This window comes from Delphinapterus leucas, chromosome 13, assembly GCF_059928025.1.
Source record: "Delphinapterus leucas isolate spDelLeu-1000000601 "Yukka" chromosome 13, BTC_Dleu_Yukka2, whole genome shotgun sequence".
NCBI lineage: Eukaryota > Metazoa > Chordata > Mammalia > Artiodactyla > Monodontidae > Delphinapterus > Delphinapterus leucas.
Window position 1 is genome coordinate 74,793,950 of NC_143141.1, and position 24,340 is coordinate 74,818,289.

Consider the following 24,340-nt stretch of genomic DNA (forward strand, 5'->3'; position numbering starts at 1 on the left):
ACCTCGTAACTCTGTCACCCTCAGCCAGGTTTTCATCCTCAGCACTATGGACATTTGGGGCCAGATGACTTTTTTTTTTTTGGTGGGTTGGGGCGGGGGGGGTGTTCTGTGCATTGCAGCATGTCGAGCAGCATCCTTGATCTCTACCTACTAAATTCCAGGGGGAGCACCACACCCACACCGACACCCACACCAGGTTCCTAGCAGGTAAAATTATCCCCAGTGAAGAACCGCTGCTCAGGAATTCCCTAGTGGTCCAATGGTTAGGACTTTGCACTTCCACTGCAGGGGGCACTGGTTGGATCCCTGGTCAGGGAAGTAGGATCAGAGAACCTTTCTCTGTGATACCAGTCTGAACCCTTGAGGCATTCTCAGCATCCCTTATTCTGAGGTTTAGATATGGGATGGATGGTAAAAGATTTCCAGTCACCTTCCCCCACAAATCACCCCTTTGTCCATATGTCCTGCTTCTGTTAACATCATTGCCAGCACTCCCTACATACATGCTCTCTTCCAGTCCCCTACTCTCCCCACTCAGTTGTCACAGTCTAGTCAACTTTTTCTCCAAAAGCTTGCTTGTGTCTCTCTTCTCCCAATTCCTATCACCATTCTCCATTCCAGCCTCCGTCATCTGTCACCTGGTCTCCCTTTCTCCTGCCTCCTGTTTCTCAGTCCCTCCTTCACTTTGCCCTGGAGCCAGATTCCTAAATCAGACCAGATTGACCACACCACTCTGTCCTCGGAAGTCTTCATGGGCTCCCTCTGCCATTGCCTATAGCAGGGGTCAGCAAGCTTTTCCTTAAAGGGTTAGGTAGTGAGCATTTTAGGCTTTGTGAACCAAATCAGAGATATTATGTAAGGACTTATATAACCATTTAAAATAAAACCATTTAAAAATGTAAAAACCATTCTTAGCTCACAGACTGTAAAAAAGCAGGTGGCAAGCTGGATTTGGCCACGGGCTATAGTTTGCCCATCTATCGCCTAGTAAATAAACTTGATGACCATTTACTTAAGGCTCTGGTTGATTGTGGCCCACACTTCTCTTTCCCACCATATATCTTCTGTGCTCCCTGCATACTAGTGTCCCCACATGCTCCTCCCCTGCCCTGCAACACACACATACAGCTTCCTCTCTCATGGTGCCTCTGTTCATGCCCTTTCCTCACCTGGATTGCCCTTCCCGAGCCACTTCTGCCTATTGAAATTATACCCCTCAAGACGCTCTCAGATGCCACCTCTTCTGTGAAACCTTACCCTGTTCCAGAAGGTCAGAGTTAAACTCTCTCGCCTCTGTGCCCCTTTTCCTTTGTACCTCTGCTACGGTACGGATTTCATCCTCCTTTGTGTGCTAGCTGCGTACATGCCGAACTGCCTAGGAGGCTGTGAGCCTGCTGAGAGTGGAGACCTTGCCCCTTCATACCCCTACTTTGCACCTTTCAAAGTGGAATCATGGCAGGTACTACCCCATTGAGCCAGCATGTGAAGCACTTTATGTACATCCTCACCAACCCATGAAGATATTCTTATCTCCACTTTACATGTGAAGAACCTGAGCCTCAGAGAGGTCAAGTAAGTTGCCTCAGGTCACACAGCTAATAAATGGCAGAGCTGGAATCCAAACTAGGTCCATCTGACTGCAAAGCCTGGACTCTAACCACCTTATTATATAGAACAGGGACTCAACAAAGAGGGGTAGTGCTGGATCAGGTGCCACACCTCATCATACAAGTTTTACTTACTTACCCATAAGCAGCATTTAAGTCTGACTCATTGAACTTTAAAATATCATTGATAGGTTCAGACTGCCTGCCCCATCGTTGAGTTCATGTCTGAATTAAGGACCATGCTCTCCTGGAATCCTGTCCTCTTTTGGTTTCTAACATGCAGTCTGAGTGTTTGGTATTCATTTTATAGGGATTTTTCCCTCAGTGAGGCCCCTGATCATTTTGCTGAGAACTAGCTTTGAAATCCTGCAATGAGAACTAATGGGATACCATTTTCAAACAGAGCTGGGCAAACTAGGAGAAACAAACAGAAAGAGGGTAATTCTAGTCTTGGAATTTATGAGCTTCCCTATCTAAAAGTTTAAATTTCAGCTTTCTTTTGATCTTTGGGTTTATGGTGAGTTTTAACAGGTTGTTCTTCTGAGACAGTCTTAGGAACTTAATACGCTTTGCTCCTTCCACTGAGAAAGATACCTAGACATCTTGCCCCCCAGCTCTTTCAGGCTCGGGTAAGCTTTGTCTTCTATATAATTCAGTTTGGCTTGAATAGGGGCAGAATCATGGAGAATGAGAACCATAACCACCTCCCCGTTGCCAACAGTGTGATCACAAAACACCCAGCAGTCCTGCCATTGCTGTCCATAGCAGTAACCCCACAGGGAGTGACACCTGAGAGCCACCGCAGGCAGTGACAGGTCATGGGTAAGCCCTGAGTTTCCTGAAGTGATGTGGGAACAGGTGTCAGCCCTCTGAGGAGGGACCTCAAGGCAGACTTTTTGGTGGCCCCTCTCCTTCCAGCAGACACACACGATAGATAAATGTGTATTAACGGTGGTGAGAGAAGAGAGACATCATAGAACTGTTTGGCCCTTCTCTTGGGTGTTTAGAAGCCAAGTTCATCCTTAAAAGCTGCACCACCCTTTACCTCAGCGGTGGACACTTTGGGGAGAGGGGAAGGTCTCCAGGCGTGTTCTTTACCTGTTTCTAATTCGCCCCAGAGGGAACCGCGGCTGCTGCTTTGCTCACTGCCACGTGACTGCCTTTTTCATCTCCTCCACCCCTGTTCTCCTTGTGTGCTCACTTCCACCCCTGGGCCTAACTCCCAGCAGTCTTAACTCTTGTCATGTTAGGCAATTATTTTCAAATCTTGCAGCAGGACAGACAGTACAGCGTCAGATAATCCTCTCTCTCTCCTTTTACTTCCACATTTGATGAGACAGCTGCATTTTCCTAGCAGAGCCACCACCTGCAGCAGCTCAAAATAGTCTGTGGGGTTTTTTTCTTTTGTTTTTTTTACCTTTTGTTGACGAAAAAAAATGTACAAAGTCCATTCTGTATACATCCCAGTTCTCTGTATGTTCACGGTTGCCTCATCTAAATTTCAGACTTGTAGTTCCTTTCTCCCAACATTGTTTTTCTGGGGGTTTTTTTGTTGTTGTTTTTCCGAACGGGCCTCTGAAAATCGGCAGCAAAGAGGCCAGTTTGTTTAATTTAAATACATTGCAGGAAAATGAAGGTAATTGTCCACACAGGCCATCTGCTACCTGGCAGGTGTCCATGAATCAGAGAGAAAAATGGAGACTCAAGTGTCTCCTTCTGTTACCATGATAACCGCTTAGCTCAGAGTTTTCGTTGGGTGTGTGTGTGGAGGGGATGCCGTTAATAGTGCTCTGGCGAGGGCATTAACTCTCAAAATCAGGCTTTTTGCCATAAGCCTCCCTGGGTTTGATTACCTGACGATAATCAAGGAGGTAAAAAAAAAATTCATACCTGTTCCATCAGGAAAAAGAAGGGAAGGAAATAGTATTTATGGAGCCCCTACTGTGTGCCAGGCGCCCTGCTGGGGCTGGCTGAGCACAGCCCAGGACTGTATATCCGTCATTTTCCTACTGCAGACAGCACCTCTGCCCCTGCACGGCCACGCTCTCTGCCACAGCATGTGAGTCCCCATCTCCACTCACAGTGTCCTCAAGTCACCTTCTCTGGCGTTCTCTGTACCTGTTTTGGCTCCAATATTAGACTTGCGCTCAAACAAAAGACTAAGTCGGAATCACCGCATTCTCCCTTCTCACATTTCTCACTCGTGTTGGAAATTATGTTGCTATCAAAAATCATGGTTGGCCTCGGCGGTGAGAAGTCTCACCTGACCCTTGTCCCTTCTGACCGCAGAGACTTGGGATCCCAAAGTGCTTAGGGTCCTTCCAGCAGTTTAAGGCCACTGGAAGACGCAGGTACCCATCTTAGCCTTGCTACTAATTTATTTGTGACCTTGTGGCTTCTCTAGGCCTCCATCTCCTCAGATACAGTAATGAATGTTGGACTAAAACAGAGGCTGTTTTCCTGGGGTCACGAACCCTCTGACATTACAAGCATAACCTCTGAACTCTTTTCTTGGAACACGATACATAGCTTTCTCAGGTTCTCAGAGTCTTTGCTGATTTAGAAGCAGTGAAGGGCCAGCAGAGGAGAGAGCCTCTCAGATTGTAACATTTCTCTAGCTCTGTCTTTCCAGCAGAATTGTTTCCAACTACAAGGGACCTCTGTCCTCAGAGAACCTGAGTTACAGGGCATTTATTGTGTTTAGTTGTTGGTTAGACACGTGACTGGCCTTTGCTGTGTTCAGGCCTTTGTAATAAGTTGTATTTCAACAAGGTCCCACTGTCCTGCTTCAGGAAACTTTAAAACACCAAGGAGCGTGTCGTGAAGCTCCCCCAGCTTCTCTAGGCTCGCCGCCCCTCTTCTGGCAGCTGAAACCCAGAGGCACGCGATTCTTTTGGACCCTCGTTGGACAGCTTATCCCCACCCCCCAGTCCCTCCACCTTTGCTGATTTCTGTGTGAGTCTCAGGTTCCGCATGATCTCTGGGTTCCAGCAGTGATGCTCCCCCCAGCCTCTGACTGTGCTGCTTATTCTAGATGCGTTTGCTCTGAGTGGAGTTGCTCAGCAGTCTCCATGGGGAGGGCCTGCCTCTCTGAACGTACAACCCATCTGTGCCTTTGCGACAAGGTGCAGTCGCTCGGTGCAGTGCTTCACCTGCGCCGACTTCAGTGCGTCCATCCGGCACAGACCTATCAGGTGGGCAGAGGATGAGCGGTCTCTAACCGGGTTATAGGTGACTTGTCGGCGAGCCAGGAGAGCTGCCGTGCGCACTGCAGCACTGCCTTCAGCCGTGTGTGCTCCAGACGCTCCAGTCTGTGCTTATGTAATGAGGAGGACCTTATTTCCAACTGTCTTCCTGGAGACAGCCCGTCCTCTGCATACAGCAGTCTGCTACCTGCACCTCCCCACCAGCTGCGAGTGCAGGAGACCTGAACAGGCAGCATCTCCGGTGTGGACTCCGCTCGTGAGAAAGGAGAGTTAGGAGTAGAACATGCCTTATGTGACCCTGAGGTGGCCGCTGAGAGCCCTCAGAGGGGGATCCTTCACTGACAGAGTGGTTATGACCGAAGCAAAGCCTTGATCACTCGGCATTTCTGAGATGAGGTAACTTGGTGAAGGTCGTAGAATCATAGCATTTTATATCTGAAAAATGCTTCCCAGGTCATCTAGTTCGATGCCGCTCAGTTTGTAAATGAGAAGACTGAACTCCAGAAGAATTAAAATGCACGTCCTGTACAGTCAAAAGAAAACCCCAGGTCTCCGGACTTTAAGGGTGCGCCCCTCCCACGGAACCTCACCGCCTCCTTAGCGTTCACCCGGGCCTGTGGCCAGAGCAAGATCCCCTCTTGGCGCCTGTGGCGGCCCCTCCTCTTCTGAGTCATTGGATTTGCAGCAGAGAATTGTCTCCAGGCCCTGCCATTTACTCATTACAAAGTAAAGCGGTTGAAACTTTCAGCCTCAGGACAGGCTAATGCACTGAGGGACTTAGGCACATTCTCAGATCCGGAAAAATTTTTCTTGATTCTCCATGCTTGCTTCTCTTCTCATCCACGGTCCTCTTTCCAAGGTCTTCGGCGTCTCGTGCAGGCCTCTGGGCCTGGTCTCATCCCAAAATTCTCCCTCCTGCTCCCTCTCAGTCAAACGCTCTTCAGATGGGACTGATCTAATAATGCAGAAAGAAAAAACTCAAGCTCAGCACGTGAGTTACCTATGGCTGCATAACAACTTACCCCGAAACTTAATGGCTTAGGAGAACAAGTTTAACTCACAGCTTCTGTGGGCCAGGAGCCCAGGCGCTGTTTAGCTGGGTCCTCACAAGCTGAGGGTCAGGGTTTCTCACAAGGTTACAGTCACCTCAAGCCTCAACAGATCACGTCGTTGTAGGCAGGATTCCTCGTGGGTAGTTGAATTGAGGGCCACAGTTCAATGCCGGCTGATGGCTGGAAGGCATCCTCAGTTCCTTGCCAGGTGGGCCTCTCCACAGGGCAGCTCATAAGACGGCAGCTGGCTCCCTTAGCATGAGCTGGGGCAAGAGGGGGAGAGGGTATGTGTGGACAAGACAGAAGTCATGGTCTTTTATCAGCTGATCTCAGAAGTGACATCCCATTGGCCTGATTCATCAGAAGCAGTCACTACACCCAGCCCACGTTCAAGGGGAGGGGATAACACCAGAGGTGACTGCAGGGAGGGAGGGTGCCACTGGAGGCCTCCTCAGAGGTCTGCCCGCCACAGTTAGTTACCTAGTTAAAGTATTTCACATAAAGCTTTATTGATGACGATAGATTTAGCCCTCCCCGGAGATCATTGCCCGCTCTGGCTACGTTCCCGCTTTCCATTACAGAAGAGAAAGGGTCAGAAACTTGATACACCTCATTGTCATTTAACAAATATTTATTAAGCCTTTGCATGTGGTAAGCACAATGGTAAGGAAGATAAATTTGAGGGGTGAGATTACTGCTGTACAGGGTTCTGAGGGAGTTGACAGTGAAGCAGACAGCTGGAAGACCAGCTGGTCAGACACCACAGAGGGGTAGCACTCCCGGCAGAGAGAACAGCTAGTAGAGGCCTGAAGGTGAGAGAGTGCAGGCCTTTCAGTAGATGGTTGTTGTCGAAACCGCCCAGGAGCAGAGTCAGTTGACCTCTGTTGCACCAACATATGCCTCATTCCAGATCAACCTCATTCCGGATCCCTCAGCTTCGAGCCTGGCTGAAGTACCTGCATATCGATTACCTATGACTTGTGCCTCTCCCGGGGCCTTTGGGATTTACTGCCCCACAAGGATGCCAAACCGGCATTGCTCTGCTGGACCCAGAATGCGCATAGGGTTCCTGACAGCTCCGTCCTAGCATTGCTTTAATCCAACATGATCCTAAAGCCAAGGGCTGAAGTTTGAGATCCATGGGGAAAATTATGCCTTCCCAGCGGTCTGAGCTTTTCTCTTTCTACTGCTCTGAACAAAGGCAATGTCACGAGTCTGGTTTCTATCTTCCTCAGAAGGCATGTCCTGGGCAGTGATCCCAGGAAGGGGGCCTGATTATTTTCAAGCTGATGGTGGGCAGTAGGTTTCATTTCCTGATCCTAGAGATTTAGCCACATGTGGCTGTCTACCCCTGTCAATCCCTCTTACCTCATTCCCCGTCATCATTTTCCTGTTAAAATATTTGCAGAGGTTCAGCTTCATGTTCTTAAAAAGCAACCTATTTGTTCATCTCCGGTCTTAACAACTGTGACACTCAGTCCTTGGGTGGTGATGCCTGGCTCCAGTCTCACCGAGATTTACTGAGTACTTGCCACATGTTTAATACTAGGTTGGACAGCATAACTGTCCAGATAACTGTCATACAGCGAAGTGAATTTGAATTTCACAGGCCACATACTTAGGAAAAAAAAATTATTTAAGTGGCCTTAATTTCCCTCTTGAGCGCTCACTTTCTGAGATGGGCACTTAGTCTGGGCATTTCTAGGAAAACTCTGAAGCCAGTCATTTCAGAGATTCTTATCCCCTTTCCTGCACCCAAAATGAGTGCTGCACCTTGGGGCCTTTTGCTGGGTGCTGTGGCCTCAGTGGAGGGGTGTCCATAGCTCCAAGTTGACCTGTGCTGAAGCCATCATGTCCTTTGCTTGTTGGCCAGGCCTGGTTCTCGTGGGCAGCATCCTCCATTCGGTGGCTGAGGCATCTGAGTTCGTAGACTCCCCCAGCATCCAAGGTCCACACCTGAGCTCACCAAGGCTCTAACTCCTCTGTGATGGACAGACAGCTTTGGGCTCCTCACTTCTCACAGTATCAGCCTATAGGAAGCTATTGGCTGCGTGGGGTCCTTCCTTGAGGCTGCCCAGGCAACCCAAGAAACGACCTTTATTCTCTCCCCTCAGCCCTGGGAAGGCCCAGGAAAGGCCTGGGCATTGCCAGTATCCACCACTTCTGTGATCTCCTACATCCCACACTGTGCTTGCTCAGGACTTTCCTGCAAAGCCAAGCCTCTGCATCAGACTTTCTTGCCTTCTCTGTAGATTCTCTCGCCTTCTTCCCAGCTTCCTTATCTAGTTTGTATTGGGGCTGAAACTGCTGGGTCTGATTGCTCATAAGCACTTTCCAAACTAGAATGAATTTTATGCTTTATTATTTGCTCCCTCTCCCATAAAAATGGCCAAAAAAGCAGAGGGTGATAATTATAGGGTGAAAGGTGGAGGTTTTTTTCCCAAAATACAGTGATTAATATGTGATAATGTTATCTGGACAAAACCGGGCTCCTAAGGTTTATAAACTAGTCGGGAAGAAAAGATGTATACCCTGAAAGACTAAATAATAATAAATGTTTTGTAACCACTGGCAAAATAGAAGAGAATATTTCAAAAGATAGAACATGTTGAATTGTCAACGGAAAATTATTATAAAAGTTAAACCGGGGGCTTCCCAGGTGGCGCAATGGTTGAGAGTCCGCCTGCTGATGCAGGGGACATGGGTTCGTGCCCCGGTCCGGGAGGATCCCACATGCCGCAGAGCGGCTGGGCCCGTGAGCCATGGCTGCTGAGACTGCGCATCCGGAGCCTGTGCTCCGCAACGGGAGAGGCCACAACAGTGAGAGGCCCGTGTACCGCAAAAAAAAAAAAAAAAAAAAAGTTAAACCGGGATAAAAACATCAAAAAGAGATTTCGTAGTATTCCATTATATGGATTAACCACATTTTAAGTCATTCACCAGTCAGTAGATTTTGGGGTTATTTCCACTTTTGACCTATTAAACTAAATGTTGCTAATAAACGTTTGTGTACAAGTTTTGGATGAGCATATGTTTTTATTTCTCTTGGGTACATACTCAGGAGTGAAATTGCTGGGTCATATGGTAAGTTTACATTTAACATTTTAAGAAGCTGCCAGACTGTCTTCCAAAGTGGTTGTACCATTTTACAGTCCCATCAGCAGTGGACAAGGGTCTCCCTTTTCCCACATCCTTGTCAGTCTTTTTGATCGTAGCTATTTCAGTCAGCAAGTGGTATCTCTTTGTGATTTCAGTTTTCATTTCCCTGAGTACTCGTGTTGAGCATTTTTTCATGTAATTTTTAGCTCATTTGTATATCTTATTTCATGAAACGTCTATTCAAGTCTTTGCCTGTTTTGTAATTGGGTTGCCTGTCTTATTATTCAGTTACAAGAGTTTTTTTATATGTTCTAGACACAGGTTCTTTTTTTATAATTTATACTATATTTATTTCAGCTTTATTGAAGTATAATTGACATATAAGATTGTAAGATATTTAAAGTATACATTGTAGAGACTTAATAAACCTATACATGGTGAAAGGATTTCCCCATCTAGTTAATTAACATGTCCATGACCTCACATATTTATCTTCTGTGTGTGTGAGAGAACATTTAAGTTGTTCTCTCTTAGCATATTTCAACTATACAATAGTATATTACCAACTGTAGTCACCATGTAATATTAGATCCTCAGACTTTATGTTTTAGCCGGAAGTTTACACCCTTTTCCAACCTCTCCCCATTCCCCCACCACTCAGCCCCTGGCAACTACTTTTCTACTCTCAGTTTCTGAGTGTGACTTTTTTTTAGATTCCACATATTGTTGATACCATGTGAAGTGTTTGTCTTTCTTTGTCTGGTTTATTTCACTTACCATAAATAACACAGCAGGATTTCCTTGTTTCTCATGGCTGAATAATATTCCATTGTACATATATACCATATCTTCTTTATCCATTTATCTGTTGATGGACACTTAGGTTGTTTGCATATCCTAGCTATTGTGAATAATGCTGCAGTGAACAAGTGTATATGGAGTTCAAATGCCTCTTCAAGATTCTGTTTTCATTTTCTTTTTTTTAATTTATTTGGCTGTGCCAGGTCTTAGTTGTGGCATGCAGGATCTTCTTTGCAGCGTGTGGGATCTTTTAGTTGCCGCATGCAGGATTTTTTAGTTGCAGCATGTGGGATCTTTAGTTGTGGGATCTAGTTCCCTGACCAGGGATCAAACCTGGGCCCCCGCGTTGGGAGCACGGAGTCTTAACTGCTGGACCACCAGGGAAGTCCCTGTTTTCATTTTCTTTGGATATATACACAGAAGTGGGATTATTGGATCATATGGTTGTCCTATTTTTCATTTTTTGAGGAAAAATGCCACTTTGCCTAGTGGCCACACCAGTTTACCTTCTCACCAGTAGTGCACAAAGGTTCCCTTTTCTCCATGCCCTCCCCGACACTTTTTTTTTTTCCCCTCTGGTTGCATTGGGTCTTCGTTGCTGCGTGCGGGCTTTCTCTAGTTACGTCAAGCAGGGACTGCTCTTCTTGTGGTGCACGGGCTTCTCATTGCAGTGGCTTCTCTTGTTGCGGCACACAGGCGTCAGTATTTGTGGCACGCAGGCTCAGTAGTTGTGGCACACAGGCTTAGTTGCTCCACGGCATGTGGAATCTTCCCGGACCATGGATCGAACCTGTGTCCCCTGCATTGGCAGGCAGATTCTTAACCACTGCGCCACCAGGGAAGTCCCGAGGTGGCTTCTCTTGTTGCGGAGCACAGGCTCTAGGTGCCCGGGCTTCAGTAGTTGTGGCACATGGCCTCAGTAGTTGTGGCTCGCAGGCTCTAGAGCACAGGCTCAGTAGTTATGGCTCACGGGCTTAGTTGCTCCATGGCATGTGGGACCTTCCCGGACCAGGGATCAAACCTGTGTCCCCTGCATTGGCAGGCGGATGCTTAACCACTGCACCACAAGGGAAGTCCCTGGACATTTGGGTTTGTTTTCACTTTTTGGCTATTATATATAATGCTGCTATGAACATTTGTGTACAAATTTTTGTGTATACATAGATTTTCATTTATCTCTAGTATATACATGTAGGAGTGCAATTGTTGGGTCATATGGTAGTGAGTGTTTAAACTTTTGAGGAACTGCCAAACTGTTTTCTAAAGCAGCTGCACCAGTTTTATATTCCTACCAGCAGTTTATGAGCATTTTGATTTCTCCACACTCTTGTCAACACTTGTTATTATCTGTCTTTTTTATTATAGCCATCTTAGTGGGTGTGAAGTTGTAGCTTATTGTGGTTTTTTGGGTTTTGTGGGTTTTGTGTTTGTTTGTTTTGTTTTTTGGCTGCATTGGGTCTTCGTTGCAGCGTGCAGCCTTTCTCTAGCTGCGGCAAGCAGGGGCTACTCTTCGTTGCGGTACACGGTCATTGCGGTGGCTTCTCTTGTTGCAGAGCACGGGCTCTAGGTGTGTGGGCTTCAGTAGTTGTGGCACGCGGGCCCTAGAGTGCGTGGGCTTCAGTAGTTGCAGCGCGTGGTCTCAGTAGTTGTGGCACGCAGGCTCTAGAGCACAGGCTCAGTAGTTGTGGCGCACGGGCTTAGTTGCTCCGTGGCATGTGGGATCTTCCTGGACCAGGGATCAAACCTGTGTCCCCTACATTGGCAGGTGGATTCTTAACCACTGCACCACCAGGGAAGTCCTGCTCATTATGGTTTTGATTTGCATTTCCCTAATGGCCAATAATATTGAGCATCTTTTCATATGCTTATTGGATATTTGCATATCTTCTTTAGAGAAATGTCCATTCAGATCCTTTGCCTATTTTTAAATTAGGTTACCTGTCCTTTGATTATTGAGTGTAAGAGATCTTTTTTAAAAAATATTTATTTATTTATTTAGGTTGCACCAGGTCTTAGTTGCGGTACACGGGATCTTCCTTGCAGCTTGCAGACTTCTTAGTTGCAGCACGCAGACTCTTAGTTGTGGCATGCATGTGGGATCTAGTTCCCCGACCAGGGATCGAACCCGGGCCCCATGCATTGGGAGAACAAAGTCTTACCCACTGGAACACCAGGGAGGTCCCAAGAGATCTTTATATATTCTTTTTTTAAATTAATTTTTTTATTGAAGTATAGTTGATTTACCATGTTGTGTAGATATTCCTAATATAAGTCCCTTATGAGATATATGATTTGCAAAACTTTTTCCCATCCTCTGAGTTTTTCTCACTTTCTTAAAGGTGTCCTTTAAAAATAGTTTTTAATTTTAATGAAGTCGAATTTATCTGTTTTTCTTTTGTAGTATATACTTTTTGTGTCATATCTGAAAAGTCATTGTCTAATCTTTCCCTCTAAGAGTTTTATAATTTTAGTTCTTATATTTGGAATGATCCATTTTAAGTTAGTTTTTGTATATAATGTGAGGTAAGAGTCTAAGTTCATATTTATTTTTATCATGAAAAGATCTCAAAAAGTATGCTAACTTTGCTATACAGCAGAAATTAAACACAACATTGTAAATCAACTATACTTCAATAACATTTTTTAAAGTATGCTAGATGATAAAAGCAAGTTGCAAAATGATATGTGCAGTATGATACCTGTTCATGCAAAATTTAAAGGCACGAAATATCATATATTATTCATAATTACATATGTACACATAGGTAAAAAGTTTCACACCAAAACCTTTGACAGTGGCTGCCTCTGAAGGGAAGAGAGGAGGGGACTGGAAAGAATTAGTAGTGAAAGGGGTCTTCAGATTTATCTGCAGTGTTTTTAGGTTGGAATAAATTTGACACAATATTAATTATCAATTTGGGTGGTCTGTTATGTTCCACTTTTAAGCTTTTTCTGTATTTTTTTAAGTTTCTCAAATTAAAACACACAGACACGAATCAAAAGCAAGAACGATGGAGAACAGATCATTTCCGTTTGGTCCGGTGCTCACCCTGGGTGAAGCATTGAGCTGGGGCTTTGTGCACACAGCCTGTCAGGCTGTTCGAGGTGGCAGGTTCTGTTTGTACGTGGGGTTTCTGAGCCAGATCCCAAAAGATAATTATCTTCCTTTGAACTCATTTGCACACTTTGGCTTATATTTTCCCAGTTTTGCTTCCAAAGAAAACCCCGGTCTATATGCCACCCTCAGTTGCCCTTCCTCTGAAGAGCAGCAGAGCCCAAATCTCAGCGAGCTCCCTTTAACCGGAGTTTTAAAATTTTATCCCATTGCTCCACGCTTTCTCCAAAACTGAGGCAGAGCCTCACAAGGAAAGTTTGGTTTCCACTAAATGTGTGTCCATTCTCACCTAGTCCCCACAGGATGGCTCACAGAAGACCTCACTGTGTGTGCTTGACGAGTGCAGCACGATGGGCCAGATGACCAGGCTCCCGGGAACAGCCCGCAGCTAGACTCCTGACCCACAAACTCGGGCGCGCTCCCTGTGGCCTGGCAGCTGCAGAGGTGCAGAACACGTGTCATTGCCCTTAAAGTAGAAGGGCTTGTTCCAGCATCTCCCGCTGCCGAGACGTGCAGCCTGACACAGAGCTCTTCCTCTCTTCATCCTCGTTTTTCTTCTGTAAAATGGATGCAAAAAAACATGTGCCCCTTCTACTCACAAGTTGTTATGAGGATCAAATGAAATAATGCACCTGAATGTGTTTGCAAACAAAACTCAAAGGTGTTTGTATATTATTTCCCAGCTGTGTGACCCCAGCCCCTCCCAGATCCTCCAACCAGCTACTCTGCTCCATCTGTCCACCTGGAAGGCCCCCCCTCCCTGTGCACGCCTCTACCCCTTTCCCTCCCGCTTTTAGTCCGTTCTTCAGTGTTCCTGCTGCCTCTTCTCTCTCCTCCCCCTTTGTTCTCTCCCTTTCCTTCCTCTCACCAGTGCTGGAGGCAGCCTGACTCCTTCCTTTCAAATGGGATCGTGCACTGCATTGCCCCACTGAACTGAAGCCCTGGGCTGGCTCAGGTTGACTGAAAAAAAGGACTTTCCCCTTCCTCAAAGAGGTAAGGCACCTGAGATGACATGTTTTATCTCTTTGATTCTCCCAGGCTCAGGCCACAGGATCGCCACAGACGTCGCCCACTCACGGAGGCAGCCGCCCGATGCCCATGCCCGTGCACTCCACCTCCGCTGGCTCCACACCCACCCACTGCCCGCAGGACCCGCTGAGCGGAGTTGGCGGGGACGTGCAGGAGGCCTTCGCCCAGGGTGAGTCCAGGAGCAGAGTATAATGGAGCGCTGAGGGGGTTTGGAAACGTGGACAAGATTCCTACTGAGGTTTTCCCAGTTTCTTTTCTTTTGTGCACTTCGCTTTAAATGATCAGATTTTCACATACAGTAAAAATAAGTCAAGCGCTGATCCCTTCTCATTAGATGGGCTGGTCTGCAACAGGAGGTCTGCAGGCTTTGTACATGTGCGAAGTACAGGCCTCCTGGGCTTCTGTGCTCTTTTTTCTGGGTTGTGGGAAGTGCCTTGTCCTCTGGGCTTTGCCTCCTCCGGAGGAATTGGATGGAAGCATCCCCGAAGTCGGGCGCTCGGCCTGGAAAGTCCTTAGAGCAAACAAGAGAAGGAGTGGAACTCTAAACAGGACCTTGCTGAAGCCTCCTTGTCTGTGGAGCTAATGGCCAGCGATGTTATGTGGTTGGGGAAAGACAAGGCAGCTCAGGAAGTTTTCTTGGGGCGGAGACAAGAGCAGGGAGGTGGAGCTGGCGAGTTAAGTCCTGCCTGAGCATTTGTTCTAGAATCCACCTCCTTTGATTGTGGCTGAGAAGTATGGAGTTGACAGGGTCCTGCTCTTCAGGTAGAGAAGAGGGAGGAGGACCACAGACAGACCTGGGTACCGGTGCTCCCGACGGCCTGGGAGCGGGCAGAGCTGCTCGGCCCATCTCCCCCTAGGAGTTCTGCCCTGAGTCCCAGGGCCCCGCCGACCCAGGCGTTCACTCAGCTCTCTCCCCCCGACCCACGTGGCATCGCCATCTGCTCTGACTGCCCTCAGGTACAAGGAGAGACCTCCGCAATGACCTGCTGGTGGCCGCTGACTCCATCACCAGCACCATGTCATCCCTGGTGAAGGAGCTCCACTCAGGTGACGCCCACAGCGCCCGCCCAGTCTCCCACCTCCCCCTCCGCGCCCTCCTCGCCGCCTCACTGCGTGGTAAAGCGTCTCCCTAATTTCACCACGCGGTCGTCTTGCCTTCCAGGGATTCGCTGGATGCCTTCATCCTGGGAGCCTCTCTCCCACACGTGATCACATAGAGATAATCACACGTTTAGGTTCCTCTTAAGGGTATGCCCTGTGGAGCAAACACAATTCCGACCTTAAAGAAATTCAGCTCAGTTAGGCCCCTTCCTCCCTTAATTTGTCTTCCATCTGTGCTTCCTCCACAGCTGCTCTTTCCTTAGGCCTGCTCAGCTGTCTCGCTCCAGAGTGTTCCTGGATGACTGGAACCGCCTCAGCTGCAAAAGCTGCTGGACTTTCTCCCGGCTGCCTTTCTGCTCTCTCCTATTTGATTTGGTTTTGAAACCCTATTCTCTCCTTTTGTCCATGACGAGGCTCTGATTTCACTGGAAGTTCATGACCTGAGTCTGTTGCTTCCTTCGTTCCTCATGTTCAGTCTTATCTATGACTTCTTTCTCAGTCTGTCTGTCTCTTAGCTATTTCAGTGATTTTCCAGAGACCCTTACCTCATGGCATATTTCCCCTTACATAATACCCGGGAAGGAGAGAAAAAATAGAAGGCCATTCCCATTATCAGCATGTCTTCAAGAATCCCCATGATTACATCAGTTTTGAAGCCGTCAGGTATTTTGCTGATCTTTTTTATGGTGGTCAGATTCCCGTGTTATATATTAAACAAACACATTCCCTTCCTAAGTGCTGTGGGTCACTCATACAGATGGCCCTCTTTTGTGTCTTTCCACCTAATGTAATGCTTTTGGATACCTTGAACTAGCTTAACAAGGTTATTGAATAAAAATATAAAGCAGGTTTTCTGTGGGCTGTTCAGACACATGTACTTATTGAAACACAATACATTGAAATCATCTGTGCATGCGCTTAGGGAAGGCGAGCCTCGTGTACTCCTTCGGACCTTTGTAGGAGAAAGCATATGCCTTTAGTGTTGTCATGGGACCAGGCCAAGGTCTGGCCCACGGCTTCGCTCTCAGATCCGCTGTTTTCATTTAGAAGAGAATAAGTGTGTGGCCTGTGTTGTTTTTTTCAGTACAGTTAAGATGCCAGTTCTCCTGTTCAGGCAGCATTACAGTAACACTGTCTCCGTTCTGGTACCATTTCTCAATCCCTTTTAGAAGCACTGCTCCCCTCCACACACACATAAACAGAAGAGATGGCCACCTTTGAGATGACCTCATGGGTGATTAGAAAGTCCCTTCCCTAACATAGCTCCCACAGATGCCAGAAATCCCACTTCTGGAGGGAACTTCTTAGGGGATTTCAGGCATGGAAATTAACCACACTCATGCCTCATGGCCACGTATTAGGTATTGTGCAAAATGAGTGGTTCATGAGCTCATCACACTAGTTTGGGAGGTAACTAGACATCATTAAACACAAAGCACATAGAGACCAAACAGCTTCATAATAAGTAAGGGTATGGGGATAACTCAGCAATCTCTCCTAGTAAGAAAGGATAGTTTTAACAAAGCCATGCGATGTATTTGAAAGGGGCCTTAGAGATCACATTTTCCACTTCCCTTACTTTAGAAATGCAGCGAGTGATGATCAGAAAAGAGATTTGCCTAAAGTTACACAGCTTGAAGGGGCAAAGCTGGTCCTAGAGCTTAGGCCTGAACATTAAGCCGATGCTCTTACCACCACACTGTCCTTATCCCCGCACAGGACAAGGGATCATGTCTGCAATCCCACGAGGGCCCCTTTCACTGATGCTCCACTCTAAGTCCACGGTAGATGTGGACTAGCCCCACACATGGCCCAGTATCTCTATCAAACACAGAGGTAAACTCCCTTTACATGCAAGGCTGCCAGTTTCTCAGTGAGTGGAAGAGCCCAACACCAACGTGTGTTTTTTTTTAATTTTTTTAATTTATGTTTTTGGCTGCATTGGGTCTTCATTGCTGCACGCGGGCTTTCTCTAGCTGTGGCGAGTGGGGGCTACTCTTTGTTGCGGTGCGCGGGCTTCTCGTGGTGGCTTCTCTTGTTGTGGAGTACAGGTTCTAGGCGCACAGACTTCAGTAGTTGCGGTGCACGGGCTCTAGGGCGGGCGGGCTTCGGTAGTTGCAGCACGCAGGCTCAGTAGTTGTGGCTCGCGGGCTCTAGAGCGCAGGCTCAGTAGTTGTGGCGCACGGGCTTAGTTGCTCCGCAGCATGTGGGATCTTCCTGGACCAGGGCTCGAACCCACGTCCCCTGCATTGGCAGGCGGATTCTTAACCACTGAGTCCCCAGGAAGTCCCCAACCTGTGTTTACCATCACTGTCGAGATTTTCTTGAGGATGAGAGTAGGTGCTCAAATTATCTTCCATGTATTCTGTACGGCGTGGACATGCTGTTTATATCCATAGCTTGCCCTCCTCATCTTTTCTGAAATCTTTTCACAAATGATGGACTCTTAGAGTTGGAAAGGATCTTGGAAGTCATTTCATCCAGCTTGCTGCCTGATATAAAAGTCCTCTGTTTGAATATTCCCAGCGAGTTCATTCGTGACCAGCTCTCCTCACTGGGAAGTTCTTCCTTATCAGGGAGCCAAAATCTGCCTTTCTATAGCAAATTGATCCTCATTCCACCCTCTAAAGCTACCCGGAGTGAGCTCAGTCCCTCCTCTCATGTCAGCCTTTCCAGTATTTGATGGCAGATCACGTGGCTCTCCCGCAGCCTCTCCTCTTTAGGCAGCCGTTCACAGTTCCTTCAGCCATTCCTCATGTGACGTGGGTTTCACTTGACCATCCCGTGTGCCCAAGTGTTGCAAGGCCCTGGTTCAAAGTGAGTTTCCAGGGCTGAGCACGTCTCCACATTGCAACGGGTCTTCCCCCTGACCCCCACTCCACCCCCAGCACAGTGAGCTCTGCCACCTCCCTGAGCAGGCCCCAGGGAAAGTAACCTTAGATGGCATTAGCTTTCTTCCACACAGCCACTTTGCACTGTTCAGTCATTTTAAGTTTGTCATCAGCTAAAACCAGGTTTTTATATGTTTGTTTTGTTTTGTTTTTAACGAAAGCCAGTGTTCATCTAGGTATTCCCTGCTGTACACTTTTATCATTGTTTTCTTGAACCTGAATGCAAGGTATTAGCCATATACCTAGTAGATATCATCACCTTAGAGAAGCCAGCAATAGAGCCAGAAGCTGGGTGGGTGACATCAGACTGCACTGCTCTGGGCTCAGGGCTTATGGGGACATGATGCTGGGGCATGGACCACACAGGGTGCAGACTAGGTGATTTCAGCACCCTTGGAGACCTGAAGCCATGAGCTTTTAGCTAGGGTTTCATCCCAAGCCTCCTAAGCTACTCGCTTCTCCCTCCTCCTATGCTTCTACTGTGCCGAAGGGTCACTGGCCTCCTTGGACTTGTTTTCACAGCAGGGGAAGGTGCAGAGGAAGAAGAAGAGAAGATGCAGAATGGGAAAGACAGAGGTAAAGGCAGCTCCAGGACCCCTAGTCTGAATGGGAGCCAGAGCCCTAGCCCCTGAACGGAATCCCCCTCTCCCCTTTGTTTCTGCCTTCCTTCCTGCTGCCACCTTTCCCCAGAGCTTTCAGACCCCCACGGATCCTTCTCCCTACTTTTCCCAACTGACCATCAAGTTTTTCCCTAGAGGTGGTTGTGTCAGTGGATCAACAAAAGCTTTCTGATCTCCTGACACTATGATAGACGGATGGGATACAGGAAGTAGATACAATTAAAACACCAAACGTGACCCCTTGCCTCAAGGAGTTTATTATAATATAGTTAGGAGAGCAAAATTAAGATATGCAAAATAAATAGGAGATAAAAGGAAGTGGCAGGAAAAGTTAGTCATCGAACTTTGAGCATATGATTATAAATACAAGGAGAGTTTCTGAAAAGGCAGAGATGATTGTGGACAGAAGAGCCAGATGGTTTTGCGGCTTCTCGGAGGAATTAAAAGCAACAGAGAAAGGTATCAGCACGGGACAGTAATCCTTCCTCATTTTATTGTATATAAAACCTTCTTTAAAATAATGTATGTTCAAAAGAGCTGTGCTAACTGATTTCCATGTATAATCTCATTCAGTCCTCAACAACCTGGTGAGATATGTAATATAATGATATCCCCACTTTGCCAGTGAGGAAATAGGCGCAGAGAAAGTTAGATCAACTAGCTATTAAGTGGTAAAGATTGGATTTGAGCTAGGTCTTTCTCACTCCAAACTTCATGCTCTTAATCTTCATGTTTCTATGTTGCCCTGAACAGATAACACATTTCTCTTTGGACATTTGAGAGTTAGCTGTTATTTCTGTGATGTATTAATATGTCCAGTTGCTGGATTCCTTCAAAATATAAGCTCCACAAGGTGGAGACTTTGGTCTGTTTCGTTCAGGTTGTATCCCCAGTGCCTAGAACAGTGCCTGGCATGTAGTGGGATGTCAGTAGATTCATAAACGTAAGGAAATAAACAGGCTGGTGTGCAGCAGAGCACTTTGTCAGGGAGAGAAGTGGGTGGCTGCCCGGAGGAGGCTGTGGAGCCTGAGGTGGAGCCGGCCCAGCTTTCTCGGGTCCCTGCTAAATGCTCTGCACGTAACACACGCTTCCTGTTTGATTCCACGGCCCCATGAGGAAAGGCTTCTAGACAGGGCTCAGGGTGGTTAAACAACGTGAGGCAGTTAGTGGCAGAGCCTGGACTCAGCCCAGGTGTCTCTGACACCAGTGCCCATGCTTTAGTCTGAGCCGACTGCGAGACCACGTGAAGGGAGAGAAGTCTTAAGGAAGGGTGGAAAGAAGTGGATACGGGAAAGGAAGTTGTGATGGGAAAGGGGGAGCATCTTGGGAGGGGTGTGTCCAGAGCTTTTACCCATAGTGGCTGGTGTGGATAAGAGAGTGAGGTCTTTGAAGTTTGTCAGCAAGGACACTGGAATTGCCAAGGAAGAAACGGAGAGAAGAAAAATGTACTCCAGGTGCTGAAATCATCGAGTGAGTCAGAGCAAGGCCTGGGAGAAAGTGGACGATAGCTATGATGAATTGCTGAGAATGATGTATTTGGCATGGCCGTCAAAAGGTCAGCAGTAGAGGGCAGCGGTGTTTGAAACATCTAGAAATGCGGCAAAGAAATGGAGAGAAGACGGACTTCTGCATACCGATGGGGGACTAGGAATAAGGCAGGAGGGTTGTAGTGCAAGAGGTGAAGAGAAGAGGAGACACACAGAGATAGATTTACACTTACGTAAACACATGCTGCAAACACATGCATGCACGCACACACGGTCCCACCAGATCCCGGCATTCATGTGGAATGTTCTTGGCTGAAGACATAACAGCTGCTTCTTTGGCCTCTCTTCCCTTATACCCCCCTCCCTTCCCAATAGCTTTTCCCATGGCCTTTCCTCAGTCTGCCCCACTCCCCCGAAGCACACAGAGGACTGTGCCTTGACCACTTGGGCCTTGCCCTGACCACAGACTTAGACCTGGTTCAAGTCTGGATGTAGGCTCTGTCTCACACATGGACTGGGTATGGTTTCCCTTGTCTGGTACCCGGTACCCTCAGGGTCCCTCTGTCTTGGCACCTGTGTTGCCCTGTCAACATCTCTTCTTTCTTTGCACCTCTTGCTTTGTATGTCTATGTGAAATCTTTTCGTGAGAACGCCTGAATTTCTGTTTCTGTGGCTTTTAGGTGTCATCCCCAAGGGGAAGAGTATTAAGAGTTGTTGGGGTGAGAGATGGGTAGGGTTTAAAAAGGATGTTTGACTCTCAACATTGTATAAGGTCCTAGGATATGTCCCTATAGTTAACGTGTGGCTGTTATGTGGGTATAGTTCTAAAACCACGGATGGACCTTCTGATTCTCCACTGTGATCTAGGCGTGAGATTTTACTATAGACTGAGGTAGCCGTAACTACTGTCACCTAGGCATTAGAGGGCAATAAGTATCAACCAGAAAGAGAGAGCGATTTGCTTCTTTGGGGTTGAAATCATGCTGACATAATACAAACACAACTGGGTCAGCACCCTGTCAGGCGTAGTCTGCTCAGTGCAAAAACTGTGAGAGCCAAATGGGCACTTTTGAAGAACCCACGACTCAGCCACACTTCCCAACCACATTCACCTCTGCCTCGGCCTCTCCCTGCCTACCCTGGCTCCCTGTCTGGCTGCACCCTGGGGAATGCTTCTGCTCCGCTGGATTCCCACTTTGCATCCCCTCACCTTGAGGAGTCAGTACTTACAACCAAGACTATATAGATGAAACGCAGGCTGACATAACTTCCCCCATATTACTTCAGAGCTCTAAATTCGTCTCAGCTGCTCCACGGCCTCATTTTATGTCCCTGTGTCCTTCAGAATCACCTCTCCCAGAACCTGCCCCCACGGTGTTGGGAGCTATAAATCCAGTTTGCACACCTAACGCTAGTGCGTGTCTGGTAGACTGACAGCAGTGGTCCTTGGTGAGAATAGATACAGGCTTTTGAGGGTCCAGGCGATCGTTCAAGATTTCAGGGTGAACAAGAGTGTGATTTAGCATCCCAAGCAGATACGTCTGCGGGAAGGAACTACTGCTCCTCTCATAGTTTAGACCATTTTCACCTTGTTCGCTTTCAGAACCACACGGACTGTGCCCCCTGATGTAACTGCCCCCTAGGTTTAAGGTAGATTCCTTTCCATTTTAGTAGCACCGTCCTCCTCCTTCTGAGAGGCACTTGTTTCCATGGCTCTATTAGGTCAGTTGCAGTTGCTGGTTTTAGGTTGGGTGACTCCCCTCTGTTTTCATACCTGGTCGGGCAAAGTTGACCTACGAGGAGCAAAAGGGGAGAGGCAAGCCCAGGAGCCCATGGGTCAGGGAGGCCCCAGGTGAACATCCGGGTGGCGAAGAGACCCCGACTGTGACCTCAGCATATCGTTTGTGTCTGTGCTGCACAGGTTAGCGGAGGAGCCGGGACAGAGAGGAAGCGCGGGTGAGTACGGTGTGTTCTCTGCCCACCCCACGGCCCCTTTCCCTCCTCCCTTTCCTCCGTCACACTTCCCAAGCCAGAGCCACCCCGACACGTGAGATCCAAGTTGGGGTTTCCTTTATGAGCCCAGCTGCTCCTCCTCTCTGCTCAGCCCCGCCAGCATACCGGCTGGGCCGCATTTCCAGACCCGGACCCGTCCTGCACTGCTGTGGGCCTGGGCCTCGGGCAGGCCTTGGTGTCACCTGTGTTGGGATGCAGGTGGCAGACCAGACGCCGCTGGCTGAAACCGGCTCTGGGAGCGGGCGTCAGAGGTCAATCCCGGGGCTGCCGCTGCCTCCTTGCTCCTGATTTCCCCCAGCCACTATCATTTCTCTCTGGGGATCAAACCACAGCCAGCGCGGGATCACACTGACTCTGCCAAGCCGACCAAGTCGTTTCCCATGATGCCTGGCCAAGCTGCACCTTCTCACTTCCTAAAAAAAATTGATAGAAGTACAGATTTCCTCACAGGCAAATGCCCGTTGCCTTTAGGAATTAGTCTTTCACGCTTTTCCATCTCAGGACCTTAACTTTTATCTAGTTCCAGTTCCAAGGTATTGCAGTTTCAGGGCATGCACTGCACACTGAAAGGAAAGGACGAAAATGATTGGACAACTAATCGGTTCAAGAGAAGGGTTCTTTCAAGGATAGATGCCTTTGGTGCAGCCTTGACATTTCTCTTTATTTTTCAGTCTTTTCTTCCCTCCGCTCCCCCACCTCTTGTGTTTGAAAGTTAGGCCATCTTCCTCAGTTACAGATCTTCCAGGCAGAAAAGCCAGGGCTGCAGCCCACGATCCAGAAAAGGAACTTTCCCAGGCCCTTCTCAGCAGTATTATCCTGGAGCAGCCTCCGGGCTTTTCCTGACACCCCCGACTTCCCCCGTCTGCACCAACCCGTTGGTTCTGTCCTGCTGGCACTCCAGGACCTGCTGTCTCTGAGCCTCCACTGACTCAGGGATCGTGCAAGCTAAAGATGGGCAGTGCAAGCTGCGGAAATTGTCTCGCTGCCCTGGAAACCACGGACCCTCCAAGGCTGGGGCAGGCTTCTCCCTGAACTCACTGCGCATGCAGACGAGGCCCTTCCTGACAGCAGGCCTTGGCTGCCGCAGCCACGAGGCAGTCAGGAGCTGACTTGCCCTCGGGGAGCCTGTCAGAGCCCCTCTCCTCGGGGCACACAGGAACTGGGGGACGAGGAGAGGCGTGTCTGCCACCTGGCCCACCACTCTTCGTGCACATGAGGAAACTAAGGCCCACCACCCAGGAGCTCGGTGCCGGAACTGGAATCGGAGCTGGGTCCTCTGCTCCTAGTGCTGTCCTCTGACCCCAGGAGGAATATTGAGAAACTCACCACTAGTGGAGAGTCAAATGGAAAGCCTGCACACTCAGGTGGACCCTTAAGTTCTGCTGTCTTCGGGCACGCGGCTAGGCTTTCTCCCCTTCCACTCAGCGCTTCTCAGCACATCTCTGCCCTTCTCCTCAGTCACGATTCTTCCTCCCATGGAACCACCACATTCCAAACCTTGCACTGTGAACAGTTCTTTCTTTCCTGGAAACATTTCCTGACCCTGTGACCTAAGCAAGGACTCCAAAGACTCGAGATACCCCCAGAAAAGAGAATGCCCCCTTCCCTGAAAGGGGGTGTGAGTATTGTCACTCTTGGCATATCCCGAGTTGAAAGGTAAGCGTCCCAACAGCGCCATCCTTGCACATTGTCTTGTCCCCAGCAGACGTCAGCAGCCTTTGCTCAGAGACTCTTGGCAGTGCCCGGGAGTCACAGTGCGTCTGTCCTGCACAGGCACAGGGGACGTGGAGTGAGCTGGCACCGACAGGAGGAAGGCGAGGTGTTCCCCCAGAGGCGCATTCCTGTCCGTCTCTCCGCTGCTCACCTGGACCAGGCTTGCAGGCTGCCAGACGTCACCACCCGCTGGGGCGAGGGGAGCCCAGACGGTGGGAAGTGGGAGGGACTGCTGGTGCTGCCTCGGGCACACACCCCCACCTCGCCCAGTCCTGCATGAGCTGGCATCTTCACTCCCCTCCGGGCACGGTCTCATCGCTGCAACAGGAGTTTACTGGAGGTTGAAAAGGGAAAAGAAACAGCACGAATCTCCTGTGTGTGTGACCTGGTAGAGTTCTTGCTGGCGTCTCGCCAGCACTCGGGGTGCTCCCCAGGATGGGGGCACAACTTTCCACCTGACCTTTGACCTTTAAAACCAACAGGTTTTCTTCCCTCAATCATGCAGACAGCTTCAGGCCCTGCTCACTTCTACCAACATTCACACCCTGGCCACGGTGCTAAAAATAGCCTCCTGCCTTTCTGCTTAGGCTTCCGCCCTGTTTGATG

At 48.4% G+C, this 24,340-nt stretch overlaps 1 protein-coding gene across 10 annotated transcripts in view; it reads left to right on the forward strand.

Annotated features, from left to right (window-relative positions):
* Nucleotides 1-23,930, forward strand: part of DTNB (dystrobrevin beta) — a 244,825-nt gene extending 220,895 nt beyond the window's left edge. For 4 of the 10 annotated variants that reach the window (XM_022574276.3, XM_089923391.1, XM_089923390.1 and 1 more), the window contains 5 exons: nucleotides 13,919-14,078; nucleotides 14,867-14,956; nucleotides 18,424-18,477; nucleotides 21,930-21,964; nucleotides 22,752-23,930. In XM_022574276.3, the coding sequence (XP_022429984.1) occupies nucleotides 13,919-14,078; nucleotides 14,867-14,956; nucleotides 18,424-18,477; nucleotides 21,930-21,934 (309 nt within the window). In that variant the 3' untranslated portion in view covers nucleotides 21,935-21,964; nucleotides 22,752-23,930. The remainder of the gene's footprint in view (nucleotides 1-13,918; nucleotides 14,079-14,866; nucleotides 14,957-18,423; nucleotides 18,478-21,929; nucleotides 21,965-22,751) is intronic. The other 6 variants (XR_016395508.1, XM_022574279.3, XM_022574277.3 and 3 more) reach the window with 6 other exon arrangements.
* Nucleotides 23,931-24,340: the final 410 nt, after the last annotated feature.